Source organism: Rhinolophus ferrumequinum, chromosome 18 (assembly GCF_004115265.2).
Source record: "Rhinolophus ferrumequinum isolate MPI-CBG mRhiFer1 chromosome 18, mRhiFer1_v1.p, whole genome shotgun sequence".
Classification (NCBI taxonomy): domain Eukaryota; kingdom Metazoa; phylum Chordata; class Mammalia; order Chiroptera; family Rhinolophidae; genus Rhinolophus; species Rhinolophus ferrumequinum.
The window spans coordinates 58,085,431-58,113,420 of record NC_046301.1 but is presented as its reverse complement, the minus strand read 5'-3'; the positions used below and the strand labels follow the sequence as shown (position 1 = coordinate 58,113,420).

Here is a 27,990-nt window from a genome sequence, read left to right as displayed (position 1 = left end):
GGGAACAGTGTGTTTCTCCAGGGCCCATCAGCTCCAAGTCGTTCAATCTAGTTGTGGAGGGCGCAGCTCAGCTCCATGTCCAGTTGCCGTTTTCAATCTTAGTTGCAGGGGGCACAGCCCACCATCCCATGTGGGAATTGAACCAGCAACCTTGTTGTTGAGAGCTCATGCTCTAACCAACTGAGCCATCTGGCCACCCGCATTTTGAGTTTATTGTTGTATGTGGCGTAAGAAAATGGTCCTGGTTCATTTTTTTGCATATATCTGCCCAGTTTTCCTAGAACCATTTATTAAATAGACTGTTTTTACTCACTTGTTTTCTTTTTTAGTTTGCCAAAATAAACCTTCACTTATAAAACTTTAATTGACTGCAGCAAATTTTACTCTTTATGCTGATAGAATTCTACCAACATGTAACACATATTTGTAAAACTGATGAAGACATTTTAACAACTAATATACGAGAATAATGGACATAATATGAATAAGACCTACGTCTATATAGACAATGGGAAGCTATTTGCTAATAAGTTATTTCCTCTTTATATTTTATCTTTAGTTATACTGAAAACTCAATGAATTAGCCACAGAATAGTTTTAAATTGTCCATTTTAAGAAGTATAGTACACTTTTCCCACATACGTTAGAGTTCACTTTATAGTTCTACCAAGTTTTGATGAATGCAGAGTCATGTAACCACCAACATGGTCAGATACAGTACGTTTCCATCATCCCTCAAATTCCCTCATGTTTTCCCTTCATAGTCAACCCCACTTCCTGCCACAGCCCCTGGGAACCTCAGATCTGTTGTCCATCACGACAGATTTGCCTTTTCCAGAAATTATAAAGCATGTAGTCTTTTGAGTCTGGCTTCTTCACTCAGCGTAATGCCTTTGAGACTTGGTCAAATTATTGTATCAATAATTCATTCCTCTTTGGCGCTGAGTTCCAGTGTATGGACCTACTGCAGATGGGTGACGGGGGAGGAGGTGAGTTGCTTTTCCTCAGGAGACTTAAAAATGTTTTCTCACTTACAGTATCATATATAGACTTGGCCTCTATATTCTAACCATTTACGAGACTCTTCTGGAAACTCACAGATGAATACTCTCTGAACTTTACCAGCGCTCCATGATCTGGCATACGGATCACTCTCTTCTCCTCCTAGGCCCTAAACAGGCATGACTAATCAATCCTGGGATTCTAGGCAGACATGACCAATGTATGGAGTTGGCCTCAGCCCTGTAGCCCCTTTGCCAGTCCTACTAAGTTCCCTGCTTTGTATCTTGCAGTACTGTGAAGAATGGTCCCTGCAGACCTGGAAGGGCTGAAACCCCGATGACTCAAGAAAAGGCTGAGGACCTTAAAGTAGACATGAATAAAATAAAAGGTAATTTCCTGGGGCCGCCATGACAAAGCACCCCAGACTGTGTGGATGGAACAACAGAAACTTATTGCCTCCCAGTTCTGGAGGCCAGAGATTTGAGATCGAGGTGTCAGCCAGTTGGTTCCTCCTGGAGGCTGTGATGGAGAATCTCTTCCATGCTCCTGGTGGCTGCTGGTGATCCTTGGCCTTCATGGGTCTGTACCCTCATCACTCCAGTCTCTGCCTCTGTCCTCACATGGCCTTCTACTCTGTGCATTTCTGTGTCCTCTCCTCTTCTAAGGACACCAGTCATTGGACTTAGGGCCCACCCTCAATCCAGCATGATTTCATCTTGAAATCCTCTACCGAGTTCACCTGCAAAGAAAGACCCTATTTCCAAGTAAGGTCACATTCTGAGATTCTGTACATGAATTTGAGGGGGAACTGTTCAACCCACTGCAGTCATTAAAATATCCTCGCCAGTATCCAGGTGACACCCCTCCACATTTTTGTCCAATTTAAGGCTCCTCCCATCCCACAGGCTTCAGGCTGTACGCCTGGAGCCATGGGGGCAAGGGAGGCGTGATGAGCTGCTCTTCGATTTCCTCAATGGTGCTCTCCTCATGGTGCCCCCACCCCCACTAGGTGATTTCGTTGTAAGCTGGTGTGACTCCCACTGCTGATTCTTCTTGGGTGGAGGGGGGCCCTCTATGAACTAGCTTTCTCTGGATGTAGGTCGTTATGGGTTGAATTATGTTCCTTTGCTATGGGGGGGTCTCAATATTTGTGCCCCCCCATTCATAGGTTGAAATGTACCCCCCTCAATGTGATGGCATTTGGAGGTGGAACCTTGGGAGGTGATTAGGTCCTGAGGGTGGAGCCCCCATGAATGGGATTAGTGCCCTTATAAAAGGGACCCAGAGAGCTTCCTCACCCTTTCTGTCACGTGAGGACACAGTGAGAAGATCTCTATGAACCAGGAGGCAGGACACCAGATCTGTTGGCAATTTGATCTTTGACTTCCCATCCTCCAGAACTCTGAGAAACAAATGTCTGTTGTTTCTAAGCTACCCAGTCTATGGTATTTTGCTATCGCAGCCTGAATAGACGAAGACATCCCCTCAAATTCATACGTTGCAGTCCTAATAGTTGCCCAGTACCTCAGAATGTGACCTAACTTGTAAATAGGATCATTGCTGATAGGATGGGTCTTAATCCAGCATGACTGGTGTCCTTATGAAGAGGGGAAATTTGGACAGACACACACATGGGGAGAACATCATGTGAAGAAAAGGCAGTGATACTTCCAGAAGTCCAGGCACACCACAGATTGCCATAAAACCACCAGAAGGTAGGGGAGACGCCTGGCATAGATTCTCCATCACAGCCTCAGAAGGAACCAACTGGCTGACACCTTGACCCTGGACTTTTCGTCTCCAGTACTGGGAGAGAGTAAATTTCTGTTGTTTTAGGCACCCACTCTAGGGTACAGACATACCTCATTTTATTGTGCCTTGCTTTAGTGGGCTTCGCAGATACTGCGATTTTTACAAATTGAAAGTTTGTGGCAACCCTGCTTCGAGCAAGTCCACCAGTACCATTTTTCCAATAGGCTCAGATGATAGTTAGCATGTTTTTAGCAATAAAGAATTTTTAAATTAAGGTATGTGCATTGTTATTTTTAGACATAAAACCATTTACTTGCGGGCTGTGGACCATTCATCCACATGGAGAAGTCCTTCTGAGGCTATCAAAACATGGGCCAGGCCATGAGACCCCAAGAACCATCCCCGAATTTTTTCGGGAGTCAGTTGACCGATTTGGGACTTATCCAGCCCTCGCATCAAAGAACAGAGGAGAATGGAAAGTTCTGAATTTCATCCAGTACTACGAGGCTTGTCGGAGGGCTGCGAGAGCCTTGATCAAGGTAAATGAGTCATTTATTCCTTCTCCCTTTCTTCATTCATTCATTATCATTCAATCATTCATTCATAATAGGAAATACATATACATACATATGGTACACACATACGATGCACAGGCACCACAAGATACAAAGGTTAACTGGTGAAAAGTTTCCCTCCAGCCCTTGCCCCCTCCCTTATGGAGGCAGCCACTATTGTCAGTTTTTTGTACTTTTTTGGGAATAACTTATGTGTATATATTATATAATTTCTCTCTACGCAAATTTTTACATACTTAATGTACCATACCCGTGATTCTGTATCTTGCCTTTTTCCCCTCAGCATAGTTTCTCTGTATATAATATTAGTTAGCTACTGCTGCATAACAAATCAATCCCAAATTTAGTGACTTAAAATGGCAAACATTTATTACCTCATAGCTCCTGTGGGTCACAAATCCAAGAGTGGCTTAGTTGGATATTTCTGGCTCATGGTCTCTTATGAGGCTGTGGTCAAGTTGTCAGCCTGGGCTGCATCATCTGAAGGCTTAACTAGAGTTGAAAGCTTCACTTCTAAGCTATTTACATGTCCGGCTATTGGCAGGAGGCCTCAGTTCCTTTCTCCATGGCCTTTTCCAAAGGGTTTCCTTGGAGTAGCGTCACAATATGGCAGCCAGCTTCCCTGAGAACGAGTGATCCAAAAAGAGAGTGTGCACAGGATGGGAACCGTGACATCTTTTATACCCTAATCTCAGCAATGACATGCTATCACTTCTTCCACACACAGACCAACCTCGATACAATAGCGGGGGGATGATGCAAGAACACAAATACCAGGACAGGAGAGTCACTGGGGGTCAGCTTGGAGGCTGGCTTCCACACTCTGAGACCCTTCCATATTGATTCATGTAAACAAATCCACATTCTTTTCAACAACTGCAACTGTGTACGTAACAGCATTGACTTAACCAGTCCCCAACTTGTGGGCATTTAAGTTGTTTCTAGCCTTTTGCTAACATACAAGGTGCCACAGTGAACCGCCTTTGTACAATGAATTCTTGCAAAGAAGTGCCTCTATAAGCCCATTCACAACGTATGAGATAATCTGCTTACCAACGTCATGTCATCAAAAACGTTCATCTTGGCCCGTCTGATGGGCAGTGAGGCAGAATCCTATGATGACCCTGCGAGTCCCAGCCCCTGGACAGTCATGCTGTGTAGTCTGCTCCCGTTGATGATGGGCAGGACTCGTGACTACGACGGAATTTCCTTCCTGTGGTGGCAAAGGTGAAGAAAGAGATTTAGCAGATGTCGTTAAAAGCCCTAATCGGTTGACGCTGAGCTCCTCAAAAGGGCAAATGCTCTGGATGGGCCTGACCTAAGCAGGTGAGGCACTAAACGAGCGATTCTCCTGCGGGTCTTGCAGAGAAGCAAACCGCCATGTTGTGGAGAGGGCCACGGGGCAGCAGATGGCAGGCAGCCTCTAGAGGTTGAAAGCCATCCCCAGCTGACAGCTACCAAGAAAACAGGACCTCAGTCATTCAACCACCAGGAAATGAATTCTGCCATCAATGTGTGAGTTCAGGAGAGGATTCCATGCTTCCGAGAGGGCACAGTCCCCACTGATGCCTTCCTTGCAGTTTTGGGAGATCATAAGCAGAGGATCCAGTTAGGCTGCCCCGAACTCCCGACCTGTGGGCATTGAGATAATAAATGTGTGTTGTCTTGAGCTGCTAAGTTTGTGCTGCTGTATGACACAGCAACAGACAGCAAATATAATAGGTATTTATTACTGTGAAAGTGTATCTGCTGCTGGTTTCGACCCACAGGAAATCCGATCACATTTTGACCTAGACCCCAGGGTCCCCCTCCCCTCCTCCGATGCCTATGTGTCTTCATCGAGAGACTGAGAAGTCACAATTCAGAATCATGGGCTTGGGGTGGCTTTCCCCTTGGCTGCCCCACCCAACGCCTCAGTGCTGTGGTTGGTTCACCCCTCTTTAGCTATGCCCTTAGTTCTGAGGCTCACGGACCCACACTCTCCACACCGGAGGGGTCCAATCAGAAACCCATCAGTTTCTCTACACACTGAGACAGACACACGTGTATAATGAAGGTATCCTATTTGTCAGTAAGCACCAACACTTGGCATCACATTTGGAGGCATCCGCAAGCAGATGCCTGCCAAATGCTTACGTTTTCACCAAGACCAGGGCGTCACTGCCAGCCTTGCTTCATGTGACTAAAAGAGCCAACAAAGTTGGAGTTAGCCCAACCCAATGGGGTCTCTCCCAAGGAGAGTCAAGTCACCTTCAAGTCCTGGATTTCTGGTTCATCCACAACCATGTTCAAACCAAGGTCACACTTTTAAAAGTGCAATTTATCACCACTATAGGATATCCCTCTGAGTACTTTGGTTATTAAAAATAAAATAAATTCACACCCATTAGGATGGTTATTATTTTGAAAGGGAACAGAAAATAACAAGTGTTGGTGAGGATGTAAAGAAATTGGAGCCCTCATGCACTGCTGCCGGGAATGGAGAATGACGTAGCCGCTGTGGAAAGCAGTGGGCAGGTTCCTCGAAACAAGAAAACAGAATGACCACCTGACCCAGCCATTCCACCTCTGGGTACACACCCCAAAGATTTCAAAGCAAGGGCTCGAACAGATACGTGCATGCCCACGTTCACAGCAGCTTTATTCATAACAGCCAAAGCCGAAAGGTGGAAACCACCCCAGTGTCCATTGGCAGATAATGGGTAAACAAAATGTGGTCCATTCAGACGATGGAAGATTATGCAGCCTTACAAAGGAAGGAAGTTCTGACACCTGCTACAGCATGGATGACCCCGGAGGACACGATGCTCAGTGAGAGAAGCCAGACACAGGCGGACACACTGTGTGATCCCACTCACAGGAGGTCCCCAGGGGAGTCAGATTCACAGAGACAGGAAGTAGGTGGTGGGGCCAGGGAGTGAAGAGGAGTGAGTGTTTAATGGGGACAGAGTGTCAGTTTGGGAAGATGAGAAAGTTCTGGAGATGGATGGTGGGGTTGGTCACACAACAATGAGAGTGCACTTAATGCCACCGAGCTTTACACTCAAAATTGGCTAAAATGGTACATTTATGCTGCAAATAGTTTATCACGATAAAAATAAGAATATAGAGGGGTTGGCTGGATGGCTCAGTTGGTTAGAGCGCGAGGTCTCAACAAAGTTGCTGGTTCGATTCCCACATGGGATGGTGGGCTGCGCCCCCTGCAACTAAAGATTGAAAACGGTGGCTGGACTTGGAGCTGAGCTCCACCCTCCACAACTAGACTGAAGGACAATGACTTGGAGCTGATGGGCCCTGGAGAAACACACTGTTCCCCAATAATTTTTTTTTTTAAAAGAATATAGAGGGGGCAAACCAATCTCCCAATAGTCACAAAAATATCATCCCCCAGATATTAGCCTCCACACTGGCTTTCCCCCATGTGACTCGGTGGGCTTGGAAAGGTACTCTCCCACATCCCTACAAGAAGATCCCACCAGAAGCAAAACAGCCCTGTGTTTCCATTCTCTGTTTGTCTCTTTGCCTCCCCAGCTGGGCTTGCAGCGGTTCCACGGAGTTGGCATCCTGGGATTTAACTCCGCTGAGTGGTTTATTGCTTCTCTTGGCGCCATCCTAGCAGGGTAAGACTACGAAGCTAGTTCATGTCAAGGTGGGTGAGCTGCTATTCTGGGCCCGGCTGCCCTGGGCTACTTCCCACTAAGGTGTGAAAGCAGAGTTCAGACAGCCCCAGGTTGCAGGAGTGAGACACACAAACCAATCAACCTGACAAAGGACTGGTATCTTGAATATATAAGGTACTTCCAGAACTCAGTAATAAAAAGACAAAAAGATTTCAAATGGCCAAAAGACTTGAATACGAAAGCGCTCTGAAAGCTCGCAAGGCCAAGTAGGCAATAAGGATTTGAAAAGATGCTCAATGTCACTACCATCGGGGAAATGCAAATGAAAACCACGGCAGAATGGTTAAAAGAAAGAACCAAGACTGTGAGGAGGGGAACGGGTGGGCTGAGTGGGGGTCCGAACCCCACCTCTGGCATTTTTTTGCCATGGCACCCTGAACAAGTGACTTCCCTGCCCTGTGCCTCAGTTTCCTCATCTATCAAATGGGGTGCTTGCAAGGGTTCCATGATCCGATGTCATAATGACACCGTAGGAGTTGCCACTTTCATCATGATCATTTTTGGTTTTGTCATTGTTACATTGTGGAAAGAGGGAAGCTCCAGCCAAGGCTGCAAACTCAGAACTTGCCTGCAGACCTTGCCCCTCCCCACCACCTTCCAGGGCCTTCTCCCCTTTAGGTGTGTGTGTGTGTGTGCACGCGCACGCATGAGCACATATCCCAGGCACATGTGTTTTCTTTTCCCAGGGGCTTTTGTGTTGGTATTTATGCCACCAACTCTGCGGAGGCTTGTCAGTACGTCATTACTCGTGCCAAAGTAAACATCGTGCTGGTTGAAAACGACCTACAGTTACAGAAAATCCTTTCGGTAAAAACCGGTCCCCCAGGGGGACCTCAGGGCTCTGCCCAGGTGTCTTTGTGCTCCCAGGTGGATGCTAATGATCAGCGGGGGTGGGGCTTCCCGCAGACGCAGGCGCAGGCGCGGGTTCAGTAAGGACTTGGTGTAACCGGCAAAGCTGCTTTTGGGGGCAGCAAGATGGGGTGGCAGAGCTTAATTTCCAATCCATATTAACTTCATTTCCTACTCAGCTTCCATTTTAAAAATGTGTTACGTACTCCTTTATATACAGTCCACCGTTAGTTTTTTCTTTTAGAAGTGTGATTATTTCAAGCCTTGTGATTTTCTTTACTTCTTATAACTGTCTGCATTTCTGCAATGCTTTTGCCTTTCTCTTCTAGTTCCTTCCTGAGTTCTACCGCCTCTTGTTTCACTTCTTTCTGGTATCTGGCCCTCTCTTCCCTCAGTGCTTGTATGTTTGCTTTGTGTTCTTCTTACCAGCTGAATTTACTTCATAACATTTAAAATTTTATGCTGGAATGTTGGGTGGCAATTTTCCTTTCTTTGCAGTGACTTTCTTTGTGTACAATGAAATTTGGCTTCTCTCTTATTTCTGTCTCTTTTATTTTTCCTTATAGTATCTTTGTATGGATATTGTAGGAACTTTTCCAATTATGTTTGAATGAGCTGCAGTTGCCTGAACAAGCTTTTAGCAGGAAGATCTTAAGGGGAGGGGAGTCCTGGGGAGGAGTGAGGCTAGATGAACAGATTTATCCCCGGCCTAAGGGCCACTGTGGCTGTTTCTTTACTATTTCATACTTCTGAGTATTTCTCCACTTTTTCACATCTCTGGAGTTGAGATGGGCCTTGCCATTGACAGTATTCTCAGATCACCATTGCCTACATGTCTTCCCACATTTTCACACCTCTGAAATTAGGGTCCATTTTCCAGACTCAGTGAAGTCCTAGCCAGACTCAGTGAAATAGAACACATTGTGCCATCAGGCTTCCTTCCACACCTAATTCCTGACCTGGTTCAGGAAGGACAGATGTCTACCTCTAGCTCTGAGCTTTTTTGAAACTGCTCTCTTCCATGATGGCTCTGTGGTCCCTGGTATTCGTGTCATGCCCTGTCACCTCTGTTCATAGCAGAACACAGCGGGGGGGGGGGGATGGGTGACAAGTGGGGTGCTTCTTCTTCTTGTCATGAATACTGGCCTATGATTTGGGTTTTTCCAATGTTAGAAAAAGTCGTGCACCCCATCCTTCCCCCTGCACCAACCTCACTGCTGTGGCTTCCTGTCCTGCTTCCTGTATGTTTGACCTCACATGTATAAAGCAATATCTGAATTATTTCTCATAGTGTCACCGAAAGTACTTTTTCTGGGGGATGTGTGGTTCTGGTGGCTCTGTATGGAAGGTGCAAAGCCAGGCTCCTGATACGCTGCTCCCAAACCAGATATTCAGCTCCACTTGCAAAGCTGATTCTGGGCGATACTCGTGGCTTATTATCCTCCAACTCTCCAATGCTTCCTGTCTCCTTTAGAATAAACCTCACACTCCTCACCGTTGCCTCCAAGGTAGCCAACCAGGCCCTTACCATCCTCTTTTGCCTCCTGCACTATCACTAACCCTCTCCCTTCCATCCTGGACTTTTTCTATTCCTCAAATATCCCCAGCTACTGCCAGCTCCAGGCTCTTGGGATGTGTATTCCCTCTCTCCGGAAAACTCTTATCTGCCGTTACAAGCACAGCTGTCATCTTTTCTCTCCAATCTACACCAGATATTATAACTTGGTTATAATCATGATAATGGATGTGGGAAGTGACTTTCTCATGGGATTGACTAGCAATGTCGTAGAGGTCCACTCCTTGCTTTTCATGAACAGGGTACAAGCATCCCGCAGCCCCGGTCACCTGAACCTTCAAGTTCTAGGTATAAGTAGAGAGTTCTGGACCTGCCCAGGTTCCAGCTACCTTCACAGAGGATTTTTGTGGCCTGACTCCAACTAGAAGGAGTCTAGTGGCTGCATAGTGCAAAACGCCAGCTCAACAACTGTGTGCAGCAGAATTTGGGCTGAGACATGTTGTCCCAGGGAGACTGTTGTCTTCATCCACCTCAAATCGTTGGAAGCTACTGATACTTGCCACAAAGAACCAAGGAGTTCTAAAACCAGGTTGTTTCGTGTCAGTCAAGACAAGGAAAAGAAGGGAATAAAAAGAGGCTGGGGTTGCAGTAGGAGAGAGCTTAGGCCTTGCATCCAGCTTCTGTCTTTCCCAGGGCTGGGCTGCCATGAGGCCCATGCTGAACTTTCTTTCAGATTCCACAGAATAGAGTGGAGACCCTAAAAGCAATCATCCAGTACAAGCTGCCAATGACCAACAGCAATAAAAACAACTTGTACTCTGTAAGTACAGGAGGAGGCTGAGCAAAAGGGAGGGTGGAGTCTTTAAAGGGAAGTGGGTGGGCTTCTCAAAGGAGGTGGGAGGTGAGCAAAGGGGTGGGTGGAGCCTAAAAGGGGAAGTGGGAGGTGAGCAAGAGAGAAGACAGGGATTCACAAGGGAAGTCGGCAGGCCTTTGAGAGGCTTTTTTTTGGCATGAAGGGTATGACTTAAGTGAAAAGGATAACTTATTGGCTCATGTAACTACTACCTAACGTGTGGATTTCAGGCATGGCTAGAACTATGAGCTCAAATGTGACCCAAACTCCATTTTGTCCTCCTGGTTTCTTGACTCCACTCTAGCCTTGCTTTCCCCCATATTCTGAGATGGTCCAGCAGCTCTACATTTTGATTCATTCAAAATCAATCATTTTCATTCATTCATGTCCAGACAGCACTTCCAGCAAAAGCCCTGACCTTCACTGTGATTGGACCACTTGAGGTCACATGTCCACACCCAATCCAATCACTGTGGCCCAGATAGAACCCTCTTCCTTAAACCAATCAGGGCTGACTTCTGGAGTTGGGGGTGGAGTCGGCCCCATCAATCTGGTCATCAAGAAGTTTGGGGTGCAGAGTGAAATCTGGGAAGGGAGAGATCAAATGATATCGAACTCTACTATTCTAAGCATTTTACATATATTAGTTCACTTACTGCTTAGAACAACCCAAGGAGCTGGGTCCTGATATCATTCCCATCTTGCAAATGAGGAAGCCGAGGTACAGGGAGCTTAACTGGCCTGCCCAGGAGTGGAGAAGCCAGAAGTAAACAGTTTTGCGTTGTAGGACATTGAACAGCATCCGTGGTGTCCACCTACTAGATGCCAGTAACACCCTCCCATATGAAACAACAGCTTTTGGAAGAGGAACCAGGATTGGCAATCCTAAGCCTTTCCTCTTGCTGAAAATCACGCTTTAGGAGAAGCTGATGGAACAAGATCTGACTGGGGAAGGGAACCCCTGGCGCTTTGAGGCCACTTCTCACACCCCAAGTCCCCACCCTCTGCTTGTCTCTTCTTTCCATAGTGGGATGATTTCATGAACCTTGGCAACAGCATCCTTGACTCCCAGCTGGACCAGATCATTGCAAGCCAGAAAGCCAATCAGTGCGCTGTGCTCATCTACACTTCCGGGACCCAGGGCAACCCCAAGGGAGTGATGCTCAGCCATGACAACGTAAGTGCTTTCTCCACCGAGAGTGACCAGCTTGGTAGCATCCAGAGTCCCTTCACTCTGGGGCAGTGGCCTTCAGGATGTTTTTGGTCTTGACCCACAGGGGAGGGGTGGTGTTTAGGGGTTTAGAATGCAGCCCTTAACCAGTGGTGGGTATAGAGTCATGCGGACTCTTCCAAGGGCACAGCAGGGGTTGAGATCAAACACTCTGAAGCAGACCTGGGTTGAAATTCTGGCTCTGTGATATTGGGCAAGACATCTCACATCTCCAAGCCTCAGCTGCCTCATCTTAAAATGGGGGTGATGTAACAGTCCAAGAGATTTATACTTAGTAAATTCTCACAGCGATTCTATTGATGCTATCAGATGCTATTTTTACAGATGAGAAAACTGAAGCCCAGAGAGGTTACGTTATTTGGCCCAGGTCACACAGCAGCAACATGGCAGAGCTGGGATTTGAACCCCAGGGAGGTTGGCTTCACAGTCCACATTGTTAACTACACTATAGGATCTATGTGGCTAATGTGTAAAGATGTCCAAAGATGCAATGTCAACATTTAATGTAAGCAAAGCAGAACACTATTCAGAACACAGTGCGATTTCTGTTAAAAACCTTAAAAAGGCACCAAACAATATGCACCTGTGTAAATTTTAAAAAAAGAAAAATGAGTTTTGGACAACCAAGATGACACAGTAGGTAAACGCTGGGCTTACCTTACAACCACATCAAAATTTCAACTAATCTATGAAACAACCATTATTGAGAATTGCCTAAAATTGAGCTGAACTGAAACCTTTCAACTAAGGACTTGCAGAAGAAACCACTTCCAGACTGGTAGGCAGGTCAGAGACGTGGCACGGGCTGCTCCCGCTCCTGTGTGTGACCATTAAAGATAGGGAGGGTTATTCCGGCTGTGGGGGCCCCCCATCCCCCAGAGGAGTGAGAGGTCCAGCCCCACCCCAGCCCAGGGTTCCAGTGCCAGGGAGAGAAGTCCCCATAATTTCTGGTTGTGAAAACCAGCGGACATTGTGACTGAGGGAGACTGAGGGCGGCTGCACTCACAGGTGCTCCTCTTAAGGGGACTGTGCGCGGACTCACCCACCAACAGACTCACTTGCTCTGAGCTCCAGCACTGGGGCAGCAGCTGGAAAGGCAGCAGAGACAAAGGGTGGGGAATTTAGTTATCTGGCTTGGGACGGGGGCTAGAGGGGCAGCTTTCTCTTGGATGGGGGAGCTGGTGGAGGCCGTTGTTTTTTTGCTGAGCCTGCCCCCTTCCCAGCGTGCAAACACAGGCAGCCACCATTTCTGAGTCTCCGCCGGTCATTTGCCCCACATTGGCGATTTGACACCTGGCCCTGACCAACTTTGGGGCACACCCAGGCTGCTTTCAGTGGCTTTTTTGTGCAGACCACCGGCCTTGCCTCAAGCTGCAGACTTTCCTAGGGTCTCTCAAAGGTTCGCAGAACCCAGACAAGCAAGATCTGGCTTGAGTGTGTACTGTTCCTCTGGCTGAGCAGCCCTAAGCCAGCACTAGTGGCAGCCAGCCTTGGTTTGCAGCTTGACCTCTCAAAGCGCTTCCAAGCACAGCACGGGCAGCAGCCATCTGTGGATTTCTTTCTGGCTCCCACTGGGTAGCCCCGGGTGGGGCATGGGCTGTGGCTGAACTTGACCTGCAGTGGATCCCCTCTAAGGTGGTCCTGGGGATGGCGCCCCCCGTGGCCAGCTTCAAAACAAGCTGGAGCATCACCCAGCTGCCTCCAAGTACCACACACCCAAAGGGTGGATTGGGCAGGCACCAGAGCCCTGCTGAGGCAGATCCTGAACCGTAGGGGCAGCCCCTGCACAACAACTCTTCCACTGTAGTCAAAGCCAATCCTCACAACCAGTGAGCCCCAGGGTCAGTCCCTCACATTGATGTGCAGTTATCAACCAAGACTCAAGTACAAGAGGAGGGCACACAAAACCCACACTAGGGATACACCTGGAGCATGTGGCTCAGGTGACCAGAAAGACTGCACCACTGACCCCCACAGCACACCTACTACATAAGGCCACTCTACTAAGACCAGAAGACATAGCAGCCCTACCTAATACATAGAAACAAACACAGGGAGGCAGCCAAAATGAGGAGACAAAGAAATTTCTCAAATAAAAGAACAGAACAAAGCTCCAGAAAAAGAACTAAGCAAAATGGAGATAAGCACTCTATCAGACGCAGAGTTTCAAACACTGGTTATAAGAATGTTCAGTGATCTCATAAAAATGGAGATGGAAACCATGAAAAAGAACAAGTCAGAAATAAAGGATACAACAATGGAAACAAAGAATATATTACAGGGAATCAACAGTAGATTAGATGAAGCAGAGGATCCAACCAGCATTGTAGAAGATAAGGTAGCAGAAAACACCCAACCAGAATAGCAAAAAGAAAAGAGAATCCAAAAAATTGAGGAGAATTTAAGGGGCCTCCGGGACAATATCAAGCGTACCAACATTTGCATTATTGGGGTGCCACAAGGAGAAGAGAGAGATCAAGGAATTGAAAATCTATTTAAAGAAATAATGACAGAAAACTTCCCTGACCTGGTGAAGGAAATGGACATACAAGCCCACGAAACACAGAGAGTCCCAAACAAGACAAACCCAAAGAGGCCAACACCAAGACACAGCATAATTAAAATGCCAAAGACAAAGAGAGAATCTTAAAAGCAGCAAGAGAAAAGCTGTTAGTTACCTACAAGGGAGCCCCCATAAGACTGGCAGCTGATTTCTCAACAGAAACTTTGCAGGCAAGAAGGGAGTGGCAAGATATATTCCAAGTCATGAAAAGCAATGACATACAACCAAGATTGCTCTACCCAGCAAGGCTGTCATTTAGAATTGAAGGGCAGATAAGGAGCTTCCCAGACAAGAAAAAGCTGAAGGAGTTCATCACCACCAAACCAGTGTTACAAGGAATCTTAGGGGACTTCTTTAAGATGGGAGGGGGTTAAGGATGGGTGAAAGGGGAGGGGATTAAGAAGTACGAATTGGTTGTTATACAGTAGTCATGGGGCTGGAAGGTATAGCATAAGGAATATAGTCAATAATATTGTAATCACTAGGTGTGGTGCCAGAGAGGTACTAGATCTATCAGGGTGATAGAGCGGAATGGGGTGGGGGGCAGGTGAAAAAGGTGAAGGCATTAAGAAATACAAATTGGTAGTTAATACAGTAGGGGGAATATAATCAACAGTGTTGTAAAGACCATGTAAGGAGCCAGGTGGGCACTGGACTTACCAGGGGGATCACGTCATAGATGTGTAGATGCCTGACCAATGCGCTATACACCTGAAGAGCTGAAGTAGAATAATACTGAATGGCAACTATAACTAAATATATAGGTAGACATAGTCACGGGATGTGGAGCACAACATAGGGAAGATATTCGATGGTATTGTAACAGCTATAGAAGATGTCAGAGGGGTCGTGGCTTAGGGGGGTGGGTTATATTCAGCTGGTTCCCCGGGCGAGGCGGAAGGTCCAAGAAAGACTTCACTCATGTCTCGCGTGGCTTCAGGTTCCTCACAGCACGGTGGCTCCAGGTTGTCAAATTTCTTAACATGGCAACTGGCTGTCCTTCAGAGCACATTCCCTGATTCAAAGGCAGAAGATGTATCTTTGAAGGCTCAACGTCGGAAGTTACAGAGTGACTCTGCTCCATTCCGTTGGTCAACAAGTCACTGGGAAAGGAAAGGAAAACAGACTCCAGCTGTGGATGGGAGCGGTGGCAGAGACTTTGCTGCTGTATTCAATCTACCACACACACATAAAGTGCTTTGAACCGTGCCTGGCGCATAGCGAGCCATAGCAGTATTAGTTTAGCTACTGTTATTTTTTATATCATCATCATCCTCTTTATAGCAAGAAGTTAAAGCTAACCCAATATTCTCGCCATATGTCAACAGCTCAAAGTTTCTCCCATTTATAGGATACTATGTATCACGCTGAGATAAACACGTAAACCCCTCCCAAAAACCCCATGAGGTAAGGTATGTCATTAACAGCTTTCACAGATGGGGAAAGTGAAGCTCGGAAAGGGGAAATGACTTGCTGAAGGTCACAGAACAAAGAAAGGTCTGAGCCAGGATCTGAACCCAGGAGTGCCTACACCACTGTACATCACGGTCCACACACACCAAGCCCCTTCCCTCAACAAAGGGTGCAGGGTGCCTTGGAGCACCGGCGTGAGAGACAGTACTTATGGGACAGAAGTAAAATCCCTCCATCCTAAGGCTCAGAGAGGGAAGTGGGACCCATCTTGTGGGCTTACTATGGGCCAAGTGCTTTGCGTCCATCACTGCACTTCATTCCTTCTATCTCCTCATTCAGTCAACAAAAGTTGATTGAGCACGTACTATGTGCTGGGGATACAGCATTGAATAAAATAGATCCAATCATGGCCTTGGTAAGACAGAGAGGGAATGAACAAATAAAACCATTCACTCTCCAAAGAGGACATGCAGATGGCCAACAGACACATGAAAAGATGTTCAATGTCACAATCAGAGAAATGCAAATCAAAACCACAACGAGACATCACCTCACACCTATCAGAATGGCTGTCATCAATAAATCAACAAACAAGTGCTGATGAGGATGTGGAGAAAAGGGAACCCTCATACACTGCTGGTGGGATTCCAAATTGGTGTAGCCACTATGGAAAACAGTATGGAGGTTCTTCAAAAAATTAAAAATAGAACTACCTTATGACCTAGCAATTCCACTTCTGGTATGTATCTAAAGCAAACAAAAACACTAATTCAAAAATATGTATACACCCCTATGTTCATTGCAGCATTATGTACAATAGCCAAGATATGGAAGCAACCTAAGTGCCCATCGATAGAGGAATGGATGAAGAAGATGTGAAATATGTATATAATACTACTTGGCCATAAAAATGAATGAAATCTTGCCATTTGCGACAACATGGATGGACCTAGAGGGCATTATGCTGAGTGAAATAAGTCAGACAGAGAAAGACAAATACCATATGATTTCACTTGTATGTGGAATCTAAATAAACCAACCAAACAAATACACAAGTGAATCAACAAAATAAAACAGAAACAGACCCACAGATATAGAGAATAAGCTGATGGTTGCCAAAGGGGAGGTGGATGTGGGAATAGGAATAAAGAAAAAAAAATTTTTAATGAAATAAAATAAAACCATTTGGGTTGTGGTGAGTGATACCCAGAGAATTAGATGGAAACTTCAGTTTGGTGGCATGACATTTAAGTGGAAATTAAACATGCAAGAAGGTGTCAGTCACGTGGAAAGGTGGAGGAACAGCATTCCAGGCAGAGGGAAAAGCCAGTGCAATGGCTCTGAGGCTGGACCCTGCCTGATGCAGAGGCCTGGGTAGCTGGTTTAACGCGGTAACTGCTCACCAGAGATTTATGATACCAATGAGAAATACAGATTGCAAAATTATAGATGTGCTAAAACTTTACATCAAGGTGAAAGAAAAACATTAATATGCTAATTGTTCGTGTTTATAGGATGGGACTATGGGCAGCCTTTTTGTTTGTTGGACAATGTTGGTTCCATAGTTTTAGACTGGACAAGAGACACTGCCCATTTAAAAGATAAGGAAATAGAGGCGACGGCAAGGGAGTTTAAGCAAATAGCCCAGGGTCACCCAGCTAGCAAACAGTAGAGTCAGGATTTGATTCTGGGACACTTACAGCATCCTTCAGATTTCTGACTTTCCAAGTTGACATTCTGACCCTAGAGTCTGTTGTTGAACCCACGAGGGTCTGTTTAACCTCCCAAAGCTGCGGCTGAATTTTACAATCTCCTTTCAACCCTCTGTGCAACTATTTCCGTCCATAAAATAGGGAAATAACCCCAGCATGTTATGATGAGAATTAAACAACTTAATGTTTGTAAAGGCCGAGAATAGTGCCTACCACCTAGTAGGAATTTTGTGTTTGTTAAAGAATTGCTCCAGCAAGGACGAGGTGCTGGATCATAACCCCCACTTGTGTTCCAGATCACGTGGACTGCCGGGGCGGTGGCAAGGGACTGTGGCCTGTCCCACGCCGGAGAAAAGCAGGAGGTGGTGGTCAGCTACCTTCCCCTCAGCCACATTGCAGCGCAGATGATGGATATCTGGGTGCCCATGAAGATCGGGGCGTTCATCTACTTTGCTCAGCCAGACGCGCTCAAGGTAAGGCTGAGGGCGGCTCGGGGTGAGTGGATGGTTTCGTGAAGCCTCAGTCCCAGGGGTTCCTTCTTTGTCCTCACCTTATGCTCCATTCAGCAGCATTAGAAACCGCTGACCACATCCTTTTAGTTTTCATCTTTACCCAAGTCAGGGCATCCACATACGGTTGTGTAGACTGTACACTGAACAACCCAAGACTAAGATATGAATGGTATTGAAAGCAGAACGTGTGCGTGTCAGTGGGTTTTTTTTGTTTTGTTTTGTTTTTTAAGTCAGTATTCCCAACTCCACAAAGCTCCAAAAACCAAACCCATCTCCAGATCCTTAACTTAGTCACACCCACAAAGTCTCTTTTGCCATAAATGATAATATAGTCACAGGTTCGGGGGCTCTATCATGCAGGCTGTCTGAGGGCCTTTGTAATTCCTTCTAGAAGGTGCATTCTCTTGTTCTTTGTATGTCAGAGGACTCCTTGTCATTTAGTTCTCTGTTTACATTTCTCCTTGACCCGTCTCACATCCCCTAAGCTCAGTGTATGAGATGTAGCAGCTACTCAATGAATACTTTTTGGCTGAATAGATAATGTATATATACACATACTCTCACCTACAGGACCAAGAAGTTCCCATCCTCCCACATTCTTATTAAGCCCATAATATCGTCAAAACATTTAAAATAATTAGCCTGAAAGGTGATAAAGTTATCTTTCACAGATTAAGGAGCTGCCAGCCTGTTTTCCAACGTGGTTACACCACTTTCTATTCCCACCGGAAGTGTACGAGGGCTCTGATTTCTCCTTCTCCATTTTATTATCCTTGTCATCGTCATCATCGCCATCCCAGGGGATTCGAAGTCATATCTTGTCATTTTAATTGGCATTTCCCTAATGACTAATTATGTTTAGTTTTTATGTGCTTTTTGCTCATTTGTGTATCTTCTCTGGAGAAATGTCTGTTCAAATCTGTCCATTTAAAAATGTGGTTGCATATCTTCTTTTTATTGAGTTTTAAGGGTTCTTTATACATTCTGGATATAAATCCTTTATCAAATATATGACTCACAAATCCTTTCTCCCAGCTCGGTGGCTTTTCATTTTGACTCTGCTGAAGTCCAATTTCTTTCTTTTTTTCTTGCATGCCTTTGGTGTCCTATATAAGAAACCTTTGCCTACGCCAAGGTCACGGCGATTTCTTCTAGTGTTCTTCTAGAAGGCTTTTAGTTTCAGCTCTTACATTTAGGTCTGTGATCCATTTTGAGTTGATTTTTGTGTTTGGCGAGAAAGCTCAGCTCTTCTTTTTAATTTTTTGGGGTGTGGATATCCTTTACACCTTTCAATTGCCTCAGCACTTTTATTGAATGTCAACTGGTTGCAAATGTAAAGATCCATCTCTTGGCTTTCTGTTCTGTCCCACTGATCTTTATGTCTATCCTTACACCTAAACTGCACTGACTTGGTTTTACTGGCTTTATGGTAAGATGACGACCTTGTCCCAGTCTGCCTGGGACGTCCCAGTTTTATAACTGAAAATCCCACATTCCAGGAACTCCTTCACTTCTGGGCAACTGGGACAGTTGATCACCTTCTTAATAATAAATTTCAAAATCACGTAGTAGTTCTTCTGATTTTATTCTTTTCCAAAATTGCTTTAGCTATTCTCTGCATTTTCATATAAATTTTAATTTAAGATCAGCTGTCAATTTGTAAGAATAAGCCTGCCTGAATTTTGATAGGGATCATGTTGAACCTATAGATCAATTCTGGGGGAGAATCTTGCATCGTTTTTAACAGTTGCATAATATTCTACCGCATGCTTGGGCCACAGGTTTTTTTCCACCAGCCTGCTGCTCTCCACCCTAGAGTAAGAAGATCTGATTGGCTGCCAACCGGTCAACGGCTTGGTTCTCTTGGGGGGGGAGCTCACCCTGGTCCATCCAATCAGCCAAGGAGAAATTTCTCCTGGGCTGAGTTGGGTGGCTGCGGAGAGATGGACATCTGGGGTGCATGGAAGGTGCAGGTATGTCTAACTGAGCTCTGTCCCATGCGGGCACTTGATCAACTCTCTGCAAGAGACAAAGCCTACCGTCTTCCTGGGGGTGCCCCGAATTTGGGAGAAGTTGCAGGAGAAGATAAGGGAAAATAACGCCAAAGCCCCTAACTTGAAGAAGAAGGTGTTTTTATGGGCAAGAACTATTGGCTTAAAGATCAATACAAAAAAGATGTTGGGATTGGGGTAGGTGGCGGGTGCAGCGGTGCAGGCAGGGAGGGTGGTGGGTGAGGGGGCTCAGCTTTCTCCACCTGGGACCCATCAGCCCCCTTTGGGTCCATGGCCAGAGAGCTCTCCTTGGCATTGTTCACAGGACAAATGACACTTCCATGAGCTACCACATAGCGAAGAAACTCGTGTTCAACAAAATCAGGAGTGCCCTTGGCCTTGATTACTGCCACTACTGTATCAGTGGGCCGGGCCCCTCAGGCCAGAGACCTCTGAGTTCTTTCTAAGCCTGGACATACCCATAAGCGAGATGTACGGTATGACTGAAAGCTCAGGACCTCACACTGTATCCAACCAGGATAACGACAGGATTCTAAGGTACCGGCCTCCTAGACAGGTTCCCCCCAACCCCCCCAGTCCTCCAGCAGCACAGGGTCGGGGGAGAGAGATGGGAAGGTGGGTGGGGCTCCGGGCTAAGACGAATCCTGACTTGGTGTCTGCAGAATAATCCCTGTTCTCCATCTCCCAAGCCCCAAATCTGCACGACTGTGGGAAGCCCAATTTGTTGGGAGTTCACCAACAAGGAGGAGGGCTCTCAGAACGTTCCATGGTCTCCTGCCGATTGTCACTAGTGAGCTCTGCCTCCAGGCAGCCCAGCCCAGGCCCGCCCATGAGGTCCCCTGAAGGGACCTCAGGACCCTTCACCTCCATGATGCTCTATCTCAAACACGTCCATGGGCCCCCTCTGGCTTCCTCCCAAGTTCACTTCACTCCAGGCTGCAGCACTGAACTCAGTAATACTGAAACAGTGACAATGCCACAGGCAAGTTCCACACGGAGTCTGAGAGCCCTGTTCCTACAAGTTCAGTTTGTCTTTCAAGCTTGGCCAGGTTCCAACGGCCTTTGAACTTAGCAAAAACTAAGTTCAATCTTCCTAGCCTGGCAAAACCATCTCTTGCCTCTTACTTGACCTTTCAGTGGAGATTTCCACTGCAGTATCTCCCCCTCGTGCATAATCCTATCAGGTCTGTTTTCTGCAGAATGCAAATGCCCACTCGAGTTTTTCCAAAACCAAAGGGTGGTCCTTCCCTAAAATGAACCGGGAGGAAAGGGTTGGGACAAATTCCAGCCCTCTATCTTTACCTTCTTTTTTCCCAATGGGGTATGCATGCACATATCAAAAGGCAATCAGAGGGTCTGAAATGACAGAGTGGAAAGCTTCCTCCGTCCCACTCCAAACCTCCATCTCACTGCGGGTGAGTTTGCTAGGACGCAGTTCCATACAATTAACAACAGAAATCTATTTCCTCACAACTCTGGACACTACAAGTCCAAGATCAAGGTGCAGGCAGGGGCTGGTTCCTTCTGAGGCCACGAGGGAGAACGTGTTCCGGTCTCTCCCGGCTTCTGGTGCTCGCTGGCCATCTCTGGCTTGTAGAAGCGTCAGCCTCATCTCTGCCTTATCTCACATGCTGTTCTCCCTATGTGTGTGTCTGCGTCCAAATGTCCCTCTTTATAAAGACACCAGTCATACTGGATTAGGGTTCATCCCACTCCAGGGTGATCTCCCCAATTAACCACTACAAATGCAATAACCCTATTTCCAAATAAACCCACATTCAGCGGTCTTAGGGGTTAGGGGCTGCAAATATGAATTGGCGGTGGGAGGGGGACAAAATTCATCCCATAACAACCTCCCAGAGGCAAAACCACCACATCATGCTCCTTTAAATTAAGCAGACATAAGCAGTGCTTGACACATATTTTTAATCCCAATGGAAGCATTTCCATGTAAAATGGACGTGAAACGCATCCTCTTTGAACTATTGCCTGCCACCTGGAGCTCAGGCACCAAAAAAGCTCAAATAACATGCTATCCCTCACTACCCTACTGGATTCGTAATCCACTTGCGCTCAGTCTTGGCTCTCACCATCCAAGATCAGGAACCAGATTTGGTTAGTAAGAGATTCTTCTAGAAAATGTTCCCTGTCGGTGAATAGAGCTGCCGCATTTTTAACAGCTGCATAGTATTCCACCAAGTGGATATACCATAATTTAAGTGGTCCCTTTTTTGTTGCTATTTAGTGCTTTTTCTCCATCATTTGTCACCACAAACAATGCTAACATGAATGTTTTCTATATACACCATATATTTTGCTAAACCAATTGGTGGAAAGTGATTTCTCATCATAACTTTCATTTACATTCCTTTCAAGTTGAAAAAATCCTTTCATACATTTAAAAGCCATTTGTATTTTCTTTTCTCTGAACTATGGGTCCATGTATCTGCCAGTTTTTAAAACCGGACTATCAGTCCCTTTATTATTGGTTTGCTGGCACTCTTTACATATTAGGAAAATCAGCCCTTTGTTTTTCATATGAGTTGCAACTATTTTGCCCCTAAGTTTATCATTGGTATTTAGTTTTAGTTAAGGTGTTTTTGCTGTGCAGAAATCTTTTTTCCTCTTTACGTGGTTGAATTCACCAATCTTTTCTTTATGGCTTCTCCAAGTGTTTCTCCACATTCCTACAAAGGCCTTCAATGGGGAAGTCATAAGGAGGCTCTTTGTAAACTTTGAGCTTCTTGGATGTGCCTTCTTTTTCTCTTGCCATCTAGTGGAACCCCTACAATTAGCCCTAAAACCAGTGACCCTTCTAACTACCAATGAAAGAGATCGCAGCAAAGCAACAGAAAATAACTTTCTTTTCTGCATGCTGAAATCGCCCTCCCAAATGTTATCTCTAGGAAAAGAAGTCATAAGAATCCAGTTTCGGGTACTGCTATTCTGTCTTATGGAAGTAACTTTAACCTCTAAGGAGATTCCAGCTGGTTGTCTTACTTAATAGCAGCTTTTCCTGGTCATTGCATGCAGATCTATATATCTGCTTTCTAAAAGATGAGGGGTTTTGCTGTTCTTAAGCCAGAAGCACACTCTATCCTTCTCCCATTTATGTGGAGATTAAAACCTACAACTCTGCTGGGTGCCCCAGTTCACAAAGTGTTTGGGAATTTGCCTCACTGGACTGAACACTCCCTCTCTTCTCCATTCGGCAAACACCTCCTATTCCCACCACCCACCCACCCCAACCCCTACCACCCACCCCCAGGTCCTGGAGAGGCTGAAAGAAGCAGATCCAGCCCGGGGCCAGCTGGGTAGTGTCAGGAGCCTGGGCTGCAGACCCAGGCTGACCTGTGTGCGTGACCTTGTCTCTCTGAGCCTCACTTTCCCCCTCCCATTCCCTGGCAGCTGCGGAAAAATCCTAAGTGGGTGTAAAAACATGCTGTACCAGCAGACCAGCGACGGCACTGGGGAGGTCTGCATGTGGGGCCGGAACGTCTTCATGGGCTACCTGGAAAGGGAGGAAGAGACCAAGGACGTCATTGACGAGGAAGGCTGGCTACACACCGGGGACCTGGGCCGCATGGACAAGGAGGGTTTCCTCTACATCACCGGCTATATCAAAGGTAAGGGGACTGGGCTCTGCAGGGACCTCCTGCAAGCACGCCCACCCGGAACACTTATGAGCACAGACCCTGAGCGGCCCCTCCCACGGGAGGCCTCGCATGAACGTGCAGGGTCACCCTGGTCCACACATCCCAGCTCTGTCCTTGTGCCCAGCATTTGGCCCTCGGCAGGATAGACCTGGGAAAGACACCCACCCCAGCCCTGGACCCTCCTTCCTACCCTGTAAATGAGGATAATAATTATACTGATTAAATAAGGATTAAATGAAATGATGTAGAACAGGGATCAGCCAACTTTTCCTGTAATGGTCCCGATCGTAAATATTTTTGGATTTGCAGGACATGAGGTCTCTGTCACAGCTACTCAGCTTGGCAGTTGTGGAATAAAAGCAGCTACAGACAATATGTAGATGAGTGGATGTGACCCCGTGCCAATATAATTTTCATGTGTCACAAATATTCTTATTCCCTGGATTGCCTTCCAACCATTTAAAATGTAAAAACCATTTGGCTTGTGGCCATACACAAACAGGCAGAAGGCTGAATTTGGCTTGCAGGCTGCACTTTACCAACCTCTGATGTAAACAGAGCATTTGGCACTCGGCCTTACATAGGGAGTAACTACGTAATAAGTGAGCTCTCTTAGCATTATTTCCATGATAAGCAACAGAAAACCCTTCGTAAACAGGTTTGAGTGAAAAAGGGAAACGTTTCAAAAACTGAAAAGTTCAAATGGTCTTGCTTCAGGCTTGGCTGGATACAAGTGCCAATGTCACAGAAGTCTCTCTAACCTCATACTGAGCTTTCTTTTGTGTTGGAGCCATTCCTGAAGAGGCTTTTCCCATTTGATGACAAGACAGCTGCCAACAGTCTAACCCCCAAAGGACAAGAGTGTGTTCTTCCCAATCGTTTCAGCAAAAGTTTTAGTCTTGACTCTCATTGGCTCACATGCTCACCCTGCAGTTCACCTGCCCAAACCACATAAAGATGGAAAGGAATTCCCTAAGGAAATTTCAGGGCGCATTTATCCTGAGGAGTCACGGGGCTGACAACACCCCAAATGTCCATGATATGATCATATTATTAGTACCGTTATAACGACCTCAGTAAAGGTGACTGCAACGTCATGTTATGAGATGGAGAGAGTTTGGGTGGATGGGACAGGAAGTGGCAAGCATCCCAGGATGAAAGAAGAAGTGAAGAGTATGTCTAGGGCAGGAGGAGGAGTTCGAGAAGAATTTTAGAGGCTCAGGGGAGAAAGTGACACAATTCTTTAGACTTTGCTGAAATGAGGGATGCGACACAACACCTCGGGGTAAGGCTGGACTTAGGTCCTTTTGGGGTTGCCAAGTGATGGAAAAATCAGGGGACAGACAGACATGGTGTGGCCAGAGCATTTCACTATCTTCCAAGCAAGACATATTGGAGGGAGTGGACCAGGGTATGGGAAGCTGAGGAACAGGCAATGACTTAAGAAGACATTATCCAAATGGAATGCACCAGACTTGGACACTTGAGAGAAATCTGAAGAAGACGGGGTGAGGGCGACGGAATGACTTTGGGTGTATGGCTTGGAGAAGAGCATGGTGGGAGTCCTGGCCACAGGCTGGGGTGCTCCTCTGCTTCTGGGGTTTCCTAGGTGAGTGGCTGTCCGTGCCAACATCTGTCCCCTCTGATCCTCGAGAGGGCGGAGGTGTTGAATTGTTGTGCTCGAACCCCCCGAGCCCTGCCTTGTTTCAGAAATCCTCATCATGGCGAGCGGCGAGACCGTGCTCCCCATTCCCATTGAAAACATGGTTAAGGAGAAGATCCCCATCGTCAGTAATGCCGTGCTAGTGGGAGATAAGGCCAAGTTTCTGAGCCTCCTGCTGACGCTGAAGGTGACATGGCTGTCCTGCGGGGTCTGTGCCCCAGGGTCCGGAGGGTGCATCCAAGGCTTCAAGGCCTGTTTCGTGGTCCTCGGGCTGGCCAGGCAGTGTGTGTGGGTGTTGGGTGTGGTGACATGGGTGTCCTGGGGCAGTGCGAGATGGACAAGATGAGCGGAGAGCCACTGAACAGACTGAGCTTGGAGGCCATCAAGTTCTGCCGGAACCTGGGCAGCCATGCGTCCACCGTGACTGAGATTGTGGAGCTCCAGGACCCCCTGGTCTACATGGCCATCCAGAAAGGTATTGACGCCGTGAATCAGGAAGCCACCTCCAAAGCGCATAAGATTCACAAGTGGGTCATCTTGGAGAAGGATTTTTCCATCAGTGGCGGAGAGCTGGGTGAGTGGCCTGGATAGCCGGTGGCTTTGGCACTTGGAGGCTGGTCTCTTGCTAGTGTCCAGGGCCATGTGGCTCTGAGGAGACATGCCCCTTTCTGGGGGTTAGAGGGTCCGTGGGACCAGCCGGGGAGTGGGAGAGGGACGCTGCCACCTCCAGCCGACTGGTGCCCAGCTCCTCCTGACCACACACACACACCCTGACACACACACAGAACCCCGGGGCAGCCACATCCCCCAATAGATGTGGCAAACTCCTTACTATGGCTCGGTGTGATCTCTCCCCTCTGACTTCTGCTTGTCCATCCCTCAGTTACTCCATCCACTGATGGGAAAGGCGGTGCACCCAGGAAATGGGCCCCAGCCAGCCCCAGCCACAGGACCCTGTTGCCTGCTCATGCCCAGGGCATGTGGACTTTTCCCCACCAGTGAACTGGTTTCTTCTTTCTCAAAAGGTCCATCGGCAAAGATTAAAAGACATTTCATAACCCAGAAATACAAACAGCAAATTGAAAACTTCTACCACTGACGTCACTGGTGGAGCTGCTATTGGCCGTCCCAATGGTGAGAACGGGCTTTGCTGGATTGTGCCTCAAATGAGTCCAACAGAGGTGGTTTCTCATGTGGCAGGCATGCCTGTGAGCAGAACTGCAGAGGCCACACACATACACACATACATGATCAGCTGACATGGGTGCCTAGGTGTCCAGCCTCATGCTCTCTCTACCAGGGTCATGGTAGGGCATGCAAACTCCTTCACGGTGGCCACCCAAGTTGTTAGCTGTTCTTCTGGCTTTTCCCACTTGTCTCAAAGAGGGAGCAGCGTAATTTCCCCGTCCAGGACCAGAGTTTTTCGTGAAACACCCAAATGTTTCATTGTGGCTTATCTGGAGAAGACCTTTTGTCAGAAACTTTGGTGGGGAAAGTTCTACTTGCCAGGAAGCCAAGGAATGAGGTGTACTGACCCATCACAGATGTTAAGGGAGGGAGACCTGAACTGCTCCTACCATCCCTTTCCTCTCCTTCACCCCAAGTCTTGTCCACAGGGAGCCCCCACGTCACCGCGAGTCACTAAATGCAAGGTGCACACAGACAGAGGCATGGTCAGTTGTCCTAAGGGCTACCTGTAACCCTTGATGTCAAGCCTTTCTCTCCTGACGCCCCCAGCCAACACACCAGTGTTCATTTACTAGGGCTGCTGTACCCAAGCACCACAGGCTGGGGACTTCAACAGGAATGTTTCTCCTCCCAGTTCTGAGACAGGACATCTGAGATCAAGGTGTCAGCTGAGCTGGTTCCTTCTGAGGCCTCTCTCCTTGGCCTGTAGATACCATCTTCTCCCTGTGTCTCTGTGTCCAAATTTGCCCTTTTGATAAGGACACCAGTCACATGGATTGGGTGTCACCCTGATGACCTCTGTGAAGACCCTATCTCCAAATAAAGCCACATTCGGAGGTCCTGGGGGTTGGACTTCACCATATGAATTGGGGGGAGGGGGATATAATGCAGCCATAAGATCACTGTGTTCGTTTTCTTTTTCTTTATCATTAACTGGTTTAACTCCTCCACACCTTCACTTCCAAAGCCCAGCAGTTAAATAACATTCATCGTTCCACATCTTTTGAAAGGTTTCCAGTTTCACTTTGCAGATGGGTGAGAGACCACTGACACTGGGGAGGGGGTAGGGGAACCTCTATGCCCGTGTTGTCATGTGGCAGCCACTGGCTGCAATGTGGCACGTCCGAACTGAGATGTGCTGTACGTGTAAAATACACACGGGGTTTTGAAGGCTTGGTACCAAACAGAATAAAAATGTCTCATTAATATTTTAAAATATTCATTACATGTTGAAATGATCATATTTTGGATATCCTGGGTCACAAAAAATATTTAAATCAATTTCACCAGTTCCTTTTTTGTGACTACTAGAAAGTGTTTAAGTATATAGGTGGTTCACGTGGTATTTTTCTTGGACAGCACTGTCTAAAGTTCACTTCAGCGGAATTCAAATTTTTCTAATTTATAAATGAACCTTTTCGTTCTGGAATATTTTCATCTTATGGTAATTGCAGGGTCTCAGAGAATAAATACACATATTTTAAGAATCCCCATGTGACAATTTGTCTTTCTCCTCTCTCCAGCCTCCAACCAGAAGACCCCATCCTGACATATGATTTACTGCTCTGGGTAGGGACTTTTGCTCCTATTTTTAAGAAGCCAGATTCCCTGTGGATCCATCTCTCAATTATTCACCCTTTGAAGTGGTGACCCCATTGGGACTTGCGATGCCTTTCAAAGCAATAGGATCAACACAGATCTTTGAATTCCGATGAACCTTCAAGGTGTGGTTTCCCTCCAGGGGAAGCTTCCGGAGACATCTCTGAAGAACTGCCTGGTTTAGAAGATGAGACCTTGTGGGTTCCAATTGGAT

At 46.7% G+C, this 27,990-nt stretch overlaps 1 protein-coding gene across 1 annotated transcript; it reads left to right on the top strand.

The window, feature by feature from the left end:
* The first annotated feature begins 1,304 nt into the window (after window positions 1–1,304).
* On the top strand, window positions 1,305–27,990 carry ACSBG2 (acyl-CoA synthetase bubblegum family member 2). The gene is given in 15 exon segments (XM_033134831.1): window positions 1,305–1,390; window positions 3,052–3,293; window positions 6,861–6,949; window positions 7,696–7,816; window positions 10,108–10,194; window positions 11,255–11,404; window positions 17,443–17,619; window positions 19,660–19,847; window positions 19,975–20,075; window positions 20,078–20,207; window positions 23,079–23,296; window positions 25,037–25,176; window positions 25,317–25,563; window positions 26,015–26,123; window positions 27,701–27,990. Coding segments are annotated over 14 exon segments (2,016 nt in total). The 5' UTR covers window positions 1,305–1,338; the 3' UTR covers window positions 26,089–26,123; window positions 27,701–27,990.